Source organism: Topomyia yanbarensis, chromosome 1 (assembly GCF_030247195.1).
Source record: "Topomyia yanbarensis strain Yona2022 chromosome 1, ASM3024719v1, whole genome shotgun sequence".
NCBI lineage: Eukaryota > Metazoa > Arthropoda > Insecta > Diptera > Culicidae > Topomyia > Topomyia yanbarensis.
The window spans coordinates 5,805,248-5,820,036 of NC_080670.1; the positions used below are offsets into that span (position 1 = coordinate 5,805,248).

General features: G+C 43.1%; 1 protein-coding gene across 5 annotated transcripts in view; it reads right to left on the reverse strand.

The window, feature by feature from the left end:
• Window positions 1-756: 756 nt before the first annotated feature.
• LOC131676713 (hemicentin-1) overlaps window positions 757-14,789 on the reverse strand; it is a 261,162-nt gene continuing 247,129 nt past the window's right edge. For 4 of the 5 annotated variants that reach the window (XM_058955978.1, XM_058955976.1, XM_058955974.1 and 1 more), the window contains one exon: window positions 757-1,645. In XM_058955978.1, coding sequence (XP_058811961.1) covers window positions 1,572-1,645 — 74 coding nt within the window. In that variant the 3' untranslated portion in view covers window positions 757-1,571. The remainder of the gene's footprint in view (window positions 1,646-14,789) is intronic. The other variant, XM_058955977.1, reaches the window with a different exon arrangement.

The following is a 14,789-nucleotide window of genomic DNA, read 5'->3' on the forward strand; positions in this document are numbered from 1 at the left end:
TGATTACAGAACTGGTACGTGTATCTTTCCCCGATGTTGCCTGCATAGCGTGCTTTTTATAATTTTAATTAATTTTTTTAGTATAGTCGAGTAGGAAGAAAAAGGTTCTTCTATCAGTATTATTACCACAAGAAAGAACGGATTCCATTTATTCGTGGCCAACTGAGTACACGGACTCTGATAGTGTAGCAGTACCCCTATTATGCCATCTTCCATAATACATGCAACGATATCACTCTCAACCACGCATTCTGGGTTGCTGTTCAAAATAAAACATTTTTCTTTAGCTAATATTTTCAATGACATCAGTACTGAGTGGCGTAGATGATGGAACTGGATAAAGGCGACGACCCCAATCAAAGCCTTCTTCTATTATTGGCTGTAAAATATATACCTTAAACAATTCATTCATCGCTATACTTACCTACTTTTCGAGAACTATATGACTGCTTCACCATTATCGTTAATATTGATTATCACTGAACGTATCTTTCTTCTAGCTAAAGGTGGCTGTTCACGCCGAAGTGAACATCGTACCAGATAATTATTTTGACCCCCCAAATCGACACCCGCAGATAGTGTGCAAAATCGCTTATTTTCACCCCGGTGGCACAGATTAAATTATCCTTCAATTTCGATCAGCTGGCGCACACGCAAACCGAAGGCAAGCTCTCATCATCGTTACCCATGTCGGCCAGATCCCGGCGTAAACAGTGGCTTTCACAATATATTCGATAGCATCAAATGATGTTGCTCTTGTTGGAAAAAATCGCGGTACTTATTTATTTCTTTAAACGAAATGATTTGATTGTTGATTTAACCGTTTATCGGTGTTTTGGTTTTTTTTTCTTTGCGCTACACCCGTCGTTTGATTTTTCTCATATCTTTCAGATTCAATTTTTCATGTATAAAAAAAATATCTGCGACTAAACTAATATCATTACCTAAGTTTGTATCTTGGCTCTTCTGTACCATTTATTTTATTTTTTTTCATTATATTATTTTTTGCAGTTTCTTAAACTTAAAAGTTAATGACATCAATCCCTTTGGAAATCGAAACTCGTTTAGCCATCTCATCTTAACAAATATTTATACAGCGTAACTTGCTTTCTCAATAAACCATCTGATTTTCGCTAGACTAAAAAATAAACCTACTCAAATGTATATAAATAGTTTGGTTTTTTTGTTTTATTTTGGTTTCCTAACCTCAAATTGATTTGAGCTCACTCCGCAATCTATCTTACCGGTTCAACATTCGCCTAATTCTGGCTAACTTTCCAATCAGCTACTGGTGGTTATTTAGTTCATTGTTCCTTTCCCTTGTTGGCCAAACAAACAAACAAAAAACATGCTAAAATCTTTCTAAAGCCGCCTGCCTTCGCTCACTTCGGAATCATTCAATCACATTCTAACCTTACACATAGTAGAACCTAGTTCCTATAGGACCGTACAATTAGTTAAGGTACAAACCCCGGGCTAAAAGCAGCACAGTTTTTTTACCACCTATTTACAGTTCCGGTCGGTCGTTCGACAACGTTCGCTATCAATTAGCCGTCTGCCGGCTACTGCTGCTAAGCTCCTGACAGGGTCGTGAACTCGATGTCGCTGCCACGTGGAAGAATCAGATCGGGATCTGCAATATAGACTGCCAAAGGTGAATTACGGTGGTTTGGTTGATGGGGGGTGAAGAAAGAAGAAGTTAGTGTTAGTGATAGGACATTTTTTCTGGGGGGTTAATGGAGGGAAACAAATCAGTGATGTTTGAACAGTATAGAAGAAGTTGATCTTTTCCAATCGCAAAACCCACCGAAGAAAGAACAATATTTTATCGGTAACAGTTTCATTCGCCAAACTTTCGTTCCCGGGGTTTTGCCGGTACGAATCCCAAACAAAATTTTCTTCTCCGAGTAACGTTTACTTAGGATCCGAAAAGCTTCCAGTTTCAGACACTGATCAAACAACTCTAGCACCGTTTGCAATGCACGAGTCTAAGATTGAAATACTTGCTAGACCCACACTTCTTATCAAACTACTCCGGATGGGTCAAACAACCCACATACACACACACATGCACGCATCTTTCAAGGACATTATTTTACTGGAAGCGGTTGCTATCAAATTTCACTGTTTACTCGATTGGTTGCCCATCGAGGCAGGCCTTGCGTTGTTGCTATCTGTTTGTATAGAAACGCTCCTTCAATCGATAGAAGAACGAGATCTTTTCAACAAGTTTGTTCCGTCCGAAGGCCACTGACCACACCGAGTTTAACGAGGTACATAGTGTGAAACTTTGGGATTGGATTTCCTTCCGGGGCCCGGATATAAACGTTGCGGTTGAAGTAATGATTGTGTGTGTGTGAGTTGTGTTTGGCAGCTATTTTCAATACGCTTGGAACGGGGAAGCTCATACCGATGCCCCCAGCAGGAAATTAAGGGGTTGTCAGCTGATAGAATAGTAAAGTCAAGCAGTGGTGTATGGGTATGGTGATGAACCAGTTGATAGTTGACGAAGTACACATACGCTCGATCAAATTGTTTATTACAAAGAATCACAACGCACCGTCCGTCTCCACTGGGAGAAGTTTTCATGGGAACACATGGTTGTTTAATCAGACTGTGCAACCAAACAAGTAATGGGGGGAAGCACCCGCAATAAAAATAAATGATTGTTTATAACTTTTACCAAGACGCTTTGATTCGAATTTCCGACCACCCTTGTTGAGCGCAACTGTTCCAGTAGTAGGCTGGGAAAAATGTCATTAAGACAACTAACATTTTCCTTTCGTGTTCTCCAAGAAAAGATTGAATTTGATTCGTAGTGCGCGCTGTGTGACTAAACGGTAAATCAGAACCCAGAACAGCAGCGTGTGCAATTACTTCCAGACGACAACTAATTGGATTCTGTCTGAAACCGGACTACACGACCGGCGGGAAAGTTTTACGCTTTCATTTGAATCGTCCAGCTTCCGCAATTCGTGGTCCTCGGCTCTGGTTAAAAGTTTCCGCTCTCAGTGGAATAGCATCGGAATAAATTTAATTATGCGATATTTTCACTGTGTTCATGATCTCTTTGTTGGATAATGATATTAAAGTAAACAAAAAATATTTTTCGCCGTCCACAGATGAAAATTGTGTACACACAAGCAGCCGGTGGGAGTCATAGTCTGTTGCAGTTCAGCAAAGTAATTTCGTTTCCAGAGCTTCAGACTATTGTTACGAAAAAAAAAAAATCCTCCAGGACAAGCCTCCGACTGGTAACTCTTAGCTTCGTGCTCGAGGGTTCCCTCTCGTGGCCCCTCGAACCATGCTTAATTGTTTACCTTTTCTTTGAAGTGAAACAATTTCAAAGTGTATCTCTTAATGACGTTCTGACGCAGGCGTTCGTCGCAGCAGGAGAAAAAAAAAACAAACTGTTTACCCAAACGAACACAGAAACTTTGTCCCTGGGAGGCAATCTCGCTTTAGTCAACAGTCGAGTGACATCTGTTTGCCGCGAAGCAGTGCAGTCATCGCATGCTTGTTTGGTTAGACTGCACCCTTTGTGCGGTATCAACGATTATAGTAGCTTCATTTCTGTCTTACAGAATTCACCCTGGATGACGACGACGTGATGTTACAGAACCGAACGATAATATGGTGATAATAGGTTTGTTCCAGTACCAGGAGAAACTGGAAGTACTCCGGAGCAAACAGGGAGAAAATCGTTCCTGTACTATCTTCTTCTCTTTTTTCTTCTTCTGGTGGCAAACCGGAGTGAAAAGGAGCAAGAATTTTTTGCTCCGGAGCAACAGGGAGTAACTTCCATGTACTGGAACAAACCTAATGACGCCTGACTTCAAAATCTATTGATGCTTACCAAGTTAAATATTCAATCAAAAGCATTTCACATCGTTCCAAACACGAACCATTCTTTGTTAGATGACAGCACATGTCAACCTCCGTCCTAGCCTGAATCCGTTTTCCATGTTCCCCTTTCTTTATTATTCCATGTACTTTCAGACAAAAATATAGAGTTCAGCTAATTCCCACCTTTCGACACAATCGTTCTCCTAAATGTATACAATGAGCAGTAATCCACCTAATTGTAGGCAACTCGTTCGTGCAAACAGACAGTCACAGCCACAGCTGGCAACAAACAGTACGACGACGACGACGATTTTGTTCCCTTCCAAGACCGAACAGCAGTGTATTATCAGCTCCAGTAATTTTCATCGCTCCCATGACCGTTGTTGACAACTTTCGACGCTGGCCCGGACGACGACAAAATGCTAATGTACATACTCCGGCATGTCAACGGTAGAAGTGTACTACCAAATTACCGTCCAGTCCAGGGGTCCTTGCGTCACTCAGGTGCCGAAAAACATGTCCCGAAGAGATGACATTTCTGTGTGTGTGACCCTGTCTGTCTCATCATACCATCTCTTCCAACGGTGAGCTTTCTACTACCCATCCATCCGGTGTATGGGTTCAGGCCAAGCTGACTAACTGACACAAGAAAAGGAACGAGATAGGTTGGGCCATGGCCATGGCACAACAGGATGCTAGCGAGATGTGTAATGATTATGTTGGATTCATGCGTGAACTTTTTCGAATTTCCCAACTGGGCAAAACGTAAACACACGGTTGATCCGGGTTGGGATGTAAATGATGAAACTGTACAGCGGGGTCTTGTTGCTCTGCTTAGACTTGAAGGTCAGTGATGCGGCACACTGAAACGGATCCATCATAGGCGTGTTCACCTGGCGTGACGAAACATGACTGCGAAAGTGGAAGTGGATGAAAGAATAATTTTCATAGGAATGACTCACTGAGCTTTTGATTTTTTGTTGATATGTAGAACTGGTATAGATTTATCGAAAAAACTAACGGAAGGTCGATAAATGAATCGTTCTATTGCTTTTTAATAGGATTGTCAGACTCGAGAAAAAAAAATATTTCACATGGCGCTATATATATTTTTCACCATCATGAAAATCTGGTGTAATCGCTGTCACGTTTTCTCTGTCTGCTTGGTAAGGCAGTGATGCCAGAATAGGTCACAGGGCACTCCCAGTTACACCAAGAATCTGAGAAGTTACGTCCATAAACTTGATATCTCATCGAACTACATTAAAAAGACCTTTGTAAGGTTGTTGTAATCCTTGTTTCACAGAGTCTACTTGTACAAATTCGTTGCGCCACTTTTTGGAATTTACTCACATAATCGACGTTTTAAGCGAACGTTCCACATTTCCATTTGCCTGCGGATGATAAGCGGTAGTACGAATATGACGGAATTTGCGTTAACTCGCGAAGCATGTCGCTCTCAAGCTGGCCGTTCCTGATCAGTGGTTAATGTTTCCGGAACACCGAATCTGGAAAACCATGTTGTGCAGAATGCTTAATCTACTGAAGCTGCTGTCATGTCCAAGAGTGGAACAGCTTCATCTCGTAAACCGCTCAATCATTATCAAAAGTAAGCGATAACCCTGTGACGGTGGCAAAGGTTCCACGTGATGAAAAGTGTGTTTGGGATGTCGAACTATCTTAACGGAGATCCGGTATGACGGTAAACCTCCGATTTTTGGCAATTTGTACAGTGCTTGAATAAGTGATCAATATCGCGATTCATGCATGGCCACACAAATCGATATCAATTCAGCTTCTTAGTGTATCGTACTCCTGGATGGGACTCCTGAAGTAGCTCCAAGACGGCTTGACAAACTGATACGGGGACAAAAGGACGCAGTTTTTTTTTCTTGTTAGGGAAAACTTTGCCATTGCGACTACTATTCAGATCAGAGTTAAAAATATTCAAATTCATTGAATGAAAATTGATCATTTTCAGCCGCATTCATTTTCAATATTCAGTGACGCAGCTGAAAACGTGTCAAACGAACAAACCGCCCATTCATCCATGCAGATTTTCATTCGGCTCCGATTATTACACGAAGCGACCGTGCAGCAACGAATCAAACGCATCAAAGTAGGCCCTGGCATAATGTAAGCGATGATGATTGTTGTTTCACATGCTTTATCGGCATTTGAAAACATTTTCCTAGATAATTAGTGTAGTGAATATATTGTACGATATTCAACTGAATGAATAAGATGGATAGGTGAATGAATATTTTTTTATTCACCGCGAGTCGCAACAGGTTCATTTTCAGCCGTCAAAAAGAGCTTCGATTATTTTTAACTCTGATTCAGATTAACTTTTGTGGGCTCCCCTGTTTGCTCTACATTTTACAAATTGCTCGAATCCAGTGTAGTTGGAAGGAAGTTGTTTGTTTGTCCACATGTTTCGTCTCAAGTGGGTAGCACATTATAATTGAAGCTGAGGATCCATATGGGGCATGGCCATACATCGCGAGGTGTCATATAATGCCATCCGAAGTAGGCAGAAAATATGTTCCGAATTCTTGGGCTCGTAGTTACAGAATCGACAAATGTCATCTTGACTTTTGCCATTTTTTTCAAATGACACTTGGCAGGACAATGTCCCGTAAATAAGCCTGTGATTATACGTAAGTCTACGTTTTAGATCCATTAGTTTTTTTGGCTCTCGTTGTATCTGTATGTATAAATTTCTTAGCTTGCTGAGCGCCTTCTACGTTACGCCAGTCGTTTAGTAGCTGGTCACTTGCCCAAGCCAAAAGTTCTAGTTTGATGGCACAGGTAGAAATACCTAAAAATGGTTCTGGTCCCACAAACATGTTTGATGAACCATTCCTGGCTAATTCGCCACTTCGTTACCATCGATTCCTTGGTGGCCAGGTACTCAAAACATCATTACTTTATTCCGAGTTGCCCGTTATTGTAAAGATGTGATGCACTCCCAAACCAGTTTGGACTCACATTTCGACGACCTTATTGTCAACAGTGCTGCTTGGCTGTCCGAGAAGATTACGATTTTTGCATGCCTCTAGTTTCGTTTCCTACAGACCTTCGAGCAGGTCCGTAGACTCCCGAGCCAACCGAGCTAATCCATTTTAGAACCATTCGTATAGAATGATATGGTACCTTGAGGTAGTAAAGGACCCCGTACATCCCATATCTGATGATCCAGTATGTGGACCTTATATGAGATATCGAAGTTCAGTTTAGCCTCCATTTTATCTGGAACCGTAGTCAAGGCAGAGTAGTTATTATACTTATACTTTATTATACTCAGGTGACCATTTGAATCCCCATCAAATAGTGGTTTACCCTTTAGCACTCTCAGAGTCCAGTCTCGCCTCCTCCATAACATGTTTGTGCAATGAAGGTAGATGAAGCATGGCTTCCATGGCTGTAGTTAGTGTCGATTTCATAGCGCCTGTGGTTGAGGCAGGCTAGCCTCTGAACTTTAGTTAGTTTAGTTTGGGCGATCTTTTGCTTAGCTTTGGGCCACCACACAATGGAGGAATAAGACCATCGTGGTCTGGTGATGATCTTGTAGGACTAGTAAGGCAGCCTCGGTTTGAGACTCCAAGTTTTCCCGAAGAGTTTACTGCACACCCACAGTGCTGTTGGTGCTTTATTTACGGCGTATGTCAGGTGCCAGTTCCAATTCAAATTCTCTGTGGGAAATCTGACAGCCCAATTTCTGTGATGCTTCACAACTCTTGTTAGGACAAATCCGTCTCAACACTGACTTGTCGATTTTTCGTCTTTCGCAACTAACCAAGGAAAGTAAGAATATCCAATGTTTCACTACTGCCAATTGTGAGAGAGCCTTTTTTGCGTGATCCTTTGATAAAGCTTTTTGAAGGCGAACTGCCTGTGAAATATTTCCGAAGTTTTTTAACCTTTCTCAACACAGCATTGTGTTTACTAAGAGGGGTCCTGTGGTTTGACCAGTTACCAGTAATCTATTGAACAGGCGCCCAGCTTCGTTCTGCCAAGGAACATCACGACACGATTAGTCAAAGCGACGATGGATCGGGTGATGTGCGTTGTTCGAGTATCAGGGACACTCTCGAGTCGTTTTAAATCTCGAAGAGGGTTACGCCAAGGTGATAGTCTATCGTGCCTGCTGTTCAACGTTGCGTGAGAAAGTGTAATAAGGAAAGCGGGGATAGATACGAGTGGCACGATCTTCAGGAAGTCCTTCCAATTTCTTGGCTTCGCCGACGACATTGACATAATGTCGGAAACGTACATCAGACTAAAGGCTGAAGCCAGCAGGATTGGACTTGCCATCCACGTTTCGAAGACAAAATACATGAGAGGAAGTGGTTCTAGAGACGACAATGTGGACCTCCCATCCCGAGTTCGGATTGACGGTGACCAAATCGAGATGGTCGACGAATTCGTGTATTTGGGCTCACTGGTAATCGCCGACAATGATACCAGCGGAGAAATTTAGAGACGAATCTTGGCGGAAAATCGTGCCTACTTTGGACTCCGGAGGACACTCCGGTCGAACAAAATTCGCCGCCGCACGAAGTTGATAACCTACAAGATGCTAATTAGACCGGTGGTCCTCTACGGCCACGAGACCTGGACTATGCTCGTGGAGGACCATCGCGCCCTTGGAGTTTTCGAACGAAAGGTGTTGCGTACCATCTATGGTGGCGTGCAGATGGAACACGGAACGTGGTGCAGACGAATGAACCATGAGTTGAATCAGCTGCTGGAAGAACCATCCATACCGCATACCACAAAAATAGGACGTTTGCGGTGGGCTGGATACGTCGTAAGAATGTCGGACAACGACCTGGTGAAGCTGGTTCTTGAGGGCGACCCTACAGGAACAAGAAGACGGGGTGCATAGCGAGCACGGTGGATCGCCCAGATAGAGGACGACCTGCGGACCCTTCGAAGACTGCGAGGCTGGCGACAAGCAGCAATGGAACGAGTGGAGTAGAGACGGCTTCTGCATACAGCAAGAGACGAGGCTCTGCCTGAACGGTAAGGTAAGTACATCACGACATGCAGACGTTCCAAGAGGGCAACTGTCATTATAGGCGGTTATGGTCCTCGTTTGTAGATCGTTTGCCGCATTATCCAGATCTGCTGGAGATTGGATTTTACTCCCCGTTCTTTTCGGCTGTTCTAGGTATGAGCGGAATAGACACCAATTTATTTTTTTCTTATTTCGCTGTGTTTTTACACTGAGTTTATTGGATTCTACGGTAAATATTATGTGTCTGTGATCCGACAGGCTAGGTTCGTCGGAAACCTGCCTACATTATTATTTCCGTTATTTGAGCGCTCCATAGCTTGAGGTCCAGTATTTCGCTTCTAGCTGCGTTCACAAATATAGGTACAACTCGCTTGTTACATACATTGACATCATTTGACGAAAGGTATTCTGGTAGGTACTCACCTCTGGCATTTATATCCTTGCTACACAATATTGTGTGATGTGCATTGGCATCACATCCAATGACGAAGGACTTGTATATGCTTCTGCAGTACTTTATGAGGGTATCAATTTCAGAAAGTAGTGCTGTATCCGCATCGCCATGGATCACTATCTCCTGCTTGCTTCTAGCCATCGGTACCTTCACCACAGGCTAACAGACATAACACTGAGGGAATTCCCTAAAAAACATCGATCCGACAATTTTCCCAGAACACTAGCTCCACCTTTTATTCACAGTCCCAAACACTTATTTACTGGTGGGTTACCCCTCAGGTTTGGGAACAATTTTTCACTAGTGGTCTATCCCCCATATGCTTGTTCATATGTCAGTGGCGCCATAATTTCAAATGTGGCCACAGTCCCAACTACAAATATATTTAAAATGACCGTTAAAGTGGGCGAAGCTTTATTTTTGAGTGTTATGTCTGTTAGTCTGTGCCTTCACTGTTATTGCAAAGACGTCTCGTTAAATGAAATCTGTAATTGGAGAGAATTTTATTGCTACGTTTATCAGAACTGCAGCTGGTTGGTCTCTACAATATACTAACTTGTGAGCTGAGGAATCTAAGGCAAATATTTTGTATTTATTTGACCACGGCTCCTGTAGAAGAGCGATACCTAGACGCTCTTTAGTGAACCTTCTGGGCAAGACCGCTTGTGGCCCTTTTCGCATGGTGAAGGTTTATTTGAATGCAACAAATGCTGCTCATTGTTATTGCGTCGGCGGCTAATCGCAGGGTGTATACTGTTCGACGTTCCAGTGGCCTGTTTGGCCCAGTATTTGCTGCGGCTCTTACCGTTTGCGCACCTTCGCCTACGAGGGGATTTCGGTCCTCTCCTTGCGTATCAGTTCACGAGTCGTATATAGCAGGAATCAGGAATCAGAATATATTGGCTCAAATGGCACGTTCCCCGTACATAGTCGGGGATTTGTGCGTTGCCGTGTGTTTTCATCATTTCCTGAGCGGAAGGAAAGGACAAGGACGTGTGGGGAAGTAGAATTGGAAGGGTGGGAAAAATAACAGAACAAAAAAAAATAAACAACAGGTAAGTTAAACTCACAAGTAGTTCAACTTGCCTGCGAATAAGCCTAAAGCTCTTTACCACATTGGATAAGAAACTTTAGTATGTCTCTGAGTTTCAGTCGACCAAACATGGATTCGTCTATATAAGGGCGGCTGAAGACTCGAAATCGCAATTGCGCTACCGCTGGACAGTTGCATATCAGATGATATGAGGTTCCGTAGTCGGATTCACAAAGATCACATGAAAAAGACTCAGCGCGCTGAATAGTTGCCATGTGATAATTGAGTTTGCAGTGGCCGGTTAAAGCCCTGGTCAGCATGCCGCAGTGGAGCTTCGAAAAATGTAAGAGATTTTTCGAAACCACTGGGCATGGTTGTTCTAGAAACGCCTTTGTTTGGCGACACGTTTGTAGATTTCTCCAATAATTGCGGTGCTCGGACGAAGCCCAGGACCGTATTTTTTTCCGTATCCAACTTGTCGAAATTGGCAGCGCGGGCTCAGGACCAACGAAGTCAATCGCTGAACCTGCCCTGGCCAATTCGTCAGCCCATTCATTTCCAGTAATACCGCAATGTCCGGGCACCCAGACAAGGTAGATAGTGTTGACAATGCTTAGTTCTTCGATTTGGGTTCGGCACGCGATCACTAGCTTGGACCGGGATTTTTCTGAGCTAAGGGCCTTGATTGCAGCCTGACTATCGGAGCAGAAGTTTATAACTCTGCCGGACAAACTCAGTTGAAGGGCCGATTGCACCCAGCACATAATCGCAAAGATTTCCGCTTGGAATACAGTACAGTATCTACCTAGTGAGTGAGATTGTTCCAATCTCATTTCACGACAGTAGACACCAGCACCGGCACGTCCCTCCATCAGAGAACCGTCAGTGTAACAGACTACTTGCGTTTGTTGTTGTCTTTCCATAAAGCCAGACAACCACTCCTCTCGAGAGGGAATCTTCACATGGAATGTCCTGTAAGGAAAACTACAAGTGAGTGTAATATCGCTGGGAGCAAGAATATCTTCACCCCATGTAACCATTTGTGACCACAATCGTGTATGACTGGTAGCAAGATCAACATGATTACTGTTCCAAAGCCCAGTAACCTGCAGTCTGTATGCACATGATAGTGCTTCTTGTTTTAAGTGTATGTGTAATGGTTTGATATTTGAAAGTGCGTCAAGAGCAGCAGTCGGAGTCGTGGTGAAAGCACCAGTCAACGCCATGAGCTCCATTCTTTGCAGATGGTTTAGCTTTGACTGAACTGTCACCACCTCTCCCCTCTGCCACCACACAAGGCATCCGTATGACAGTATTGGACGTACAATTGTCGTGTAAATCCAATAGATGTATTTGGTTTTGAGACCCCAGGTCTTTCCAAAAGTTCGTCTGCACTGCCCGAAAGCCATGCACGCTTTCTTGACTCTGAACTCAATGTGAGCAGACCAATTCAGTTTGGAATCCAATATGACTCCAACGTATTTGACTTGATCTGCACACAGTAGCTCAGAATCAAAGAACTGCAAGGGACGAACACCGATTGTTATTCGCTTCTTCGTGAAAAGAACCATTGAAGTTTTGCTTGGGTTAACTGATAGTTTAACTTGTCGACACCACTGTTCGACGGCTCTTAATGCCTGTTGCATTAAGTCAAAGATTGTTCCGATGCAAAATCCAGTAATTAGTATTTGGTAATCGTCAGCAAACCCGTAGGTTGGAAATCCAAGCTCATTGAGTTTCTTCCACAAGCCGTCAGCTACTAAGTTCCATAACAAAGGTGACAGAACGCCGCCCTGAGGACAACCGCAAATACTCAACTTCCGTATCTCAGCCTGTCGCAGTGACGAGCAAAGTATGCGGTTACTAAGCATTGCGTTTATCCAACCTGAGATACATGCAGGTATCCCATGACCGCGCGTCGCTTCCAGAATAGACTGGAAGGACACATTGTCAAAAGCACCCTCAATATCTAGGAATACACTCAAGCTAGATTGCTTGAGCGAGAAGGCTTTCTCAATGTTGTAAACAACATCGTGAAGCAGAGTGATCGTGGATTTCCCACACTGATATGCATGTTGCATTTTGTGCAGTGGATATTCAACTAAACTAACGTTCCTGATGTGATGATCGATTATCCGTTCCAAAGCTTTCAGAAGAAAAGAACTTAAGCTGATAGGCCTAAAACTCTTGGCTTCTTCATAGCTTGAGCGCCCCCCTTTGGGAATAAATCTAACAGTTATTTCTCGCCATGCTTTCGGGATATACCCGGTAGCAAGACTGGAAAGCAAAATCTTTTTCAAGACATGTTTAAGAATATCAAATCCCTTTTGCAGTAGCACGGGAAGTATTCCATCTTTTCCGGGTGATTTGTATGGAGCAAAGCTGTCAACTGCCCACTTGACCGATTCAGTGGAGACCAATGTGCGTGCTAACGCCCACGAGTCCGAATCACCAGAATGAGATCTGTGAACATTGTTCAACTCCGGATCGATACAACCTGGAAAGTGTGTGTCGAAGAGACAATTAAGAACATCTTTTTCGTCCGTCACATAAACACCATCTCTGGTTTTTAAGGAGTTCATCTGAAAATCATTCGATTTGGAGAGAATTTTATTTAATCTGCTAGCCTCGTTCAGACTAGAGACATTAGTGCATAGGCTTTGCCAGCCAGCCCGTTCTGCAGATCTAAGACATTTCTTATATGCACTACGAGCTGACCTGAAAGCCCTGGAGTCATCACGCTGACGCCGGTTCCAAGCTCTCCTCATAACTTTCTTCATTCTTTCAAGCTCAGCCATCCACCAAGGGGTTCCCCTAGTCGATTTAACAGTACGAAGTGGACAAGCTTCTTCGTAGGATGCTAATATGAATGAGTTTGTCGTATCCACGACGTCATCTAAGTCGTCTAGTCGACTAATTGTTGGAAAATAGCCATGAAATTTAGTCGCCAAGTTTTCCAAAAAGAGGTCCCAGTTTGTAGATATAGGATTACGATATGTCACCACATTGAAGGTGACATCAAAATGATCGAAGAATATATATTTATGATCGGATAGAGACGGTTCAGTTTAATTTGGAACCTGCCAATTTCCCAGTTCATGCAAAATTCTATCAGAGCAAAGTGTTATGTCTAACACCTCCTCCCTCCCAGACCTCGCAATAGTTGGTCGTTTTCCCACATTCAGAATATGGAGATTTGTACTACTTATGTACTCCATCAGGTCAGAACCTCTCAGATTGATGTCCGAGCTGCCCCAAATGATGTGATGAGCATTCGCATCACTGCCGATAATGAGCGGAAGCCCATTTCTGCTACAATATGATACAACGCTTTTGAAATCATCAGAAGGAGATGATTCGTTATGCGTTATATATATTTTTATTCGTTATATATATTTTTTGTCTACGTTTCCGACAGTCAGTGTAACTGTGACAACACAGATATCGCGAGTTGTGAGCTCCGATATGAGACACGCGTCAATAGCCTTATTTGCAAGAATGCAAGCACGAGGCATTTCACGTGGGTTAGTCATGCCTGTCTTGTTGTAAGCAATGAAGGCAGTGTTAAGTAACTTTCCAAAATAGAAGTTTCCTTTATGGAAATACGGTTCTTGAACCAATGCTATGGAAGCTTTATTTTCCTGCATGAGTCGAGATAAATTCATAGTTGCTGTACGTTTATGTTGGAGATTGATTTGTGCTATTCTAACCATTGTTGATTAGAGAACTGTACATTTCATCTCCAACACAAATTGCACAACAACTAGAGGACACCAAGCGAGTTGGGATGTTAACGCATATAGCGAGTCATATCAGGTTTAAATGGGACATGATCATTTAATTCCCACGATTTGCGAAGAAAATACTCGTCCACTGTGTCAGAGATTCGCATAACACAGTAAGGGCAAAACCCAAAATGCTCCGTGCGCGACTGGCATATTTTAGACCCTCCAGTCATTAAGTCCTCGGCACGGAACTACACCTTGACTTAGGGTCTCCTACTTTCAGTCGCCTCCTACGACATGGGAGCAGGACTCTAGTGGCTCAATTCTAGGCCGGATACCACACGGCCGTATATAGCAGGGTGCTTTTGTGTACAGCTGCATTCGTTACCGTTGCAGCATGCTTGCTATGATCAGAAGTCCGTCGTGGGGTGTTCTGTGTTGGGTCACCCACATGAGCTTTTTCAGTTCATGCGAAGACCGCCCAAGTAACAATTGAAGTTTTAAAGCACGCTACAAGTGAAATCTAAGTTTTATGTAAGGCTATAAAACTACCATAAAACCTCAATTGTTAGTAGAGCGGGGCACCTTTCAACTGGTGAATTCTAGTTTTTTTTTCCAATTACGTAGATCAACGGGTTGTTGCGAGGTTATCAGTTTCACTGAAGCCTCATCTTCCGCTAACACTAGCTCTACCATTTTGAGGACCGT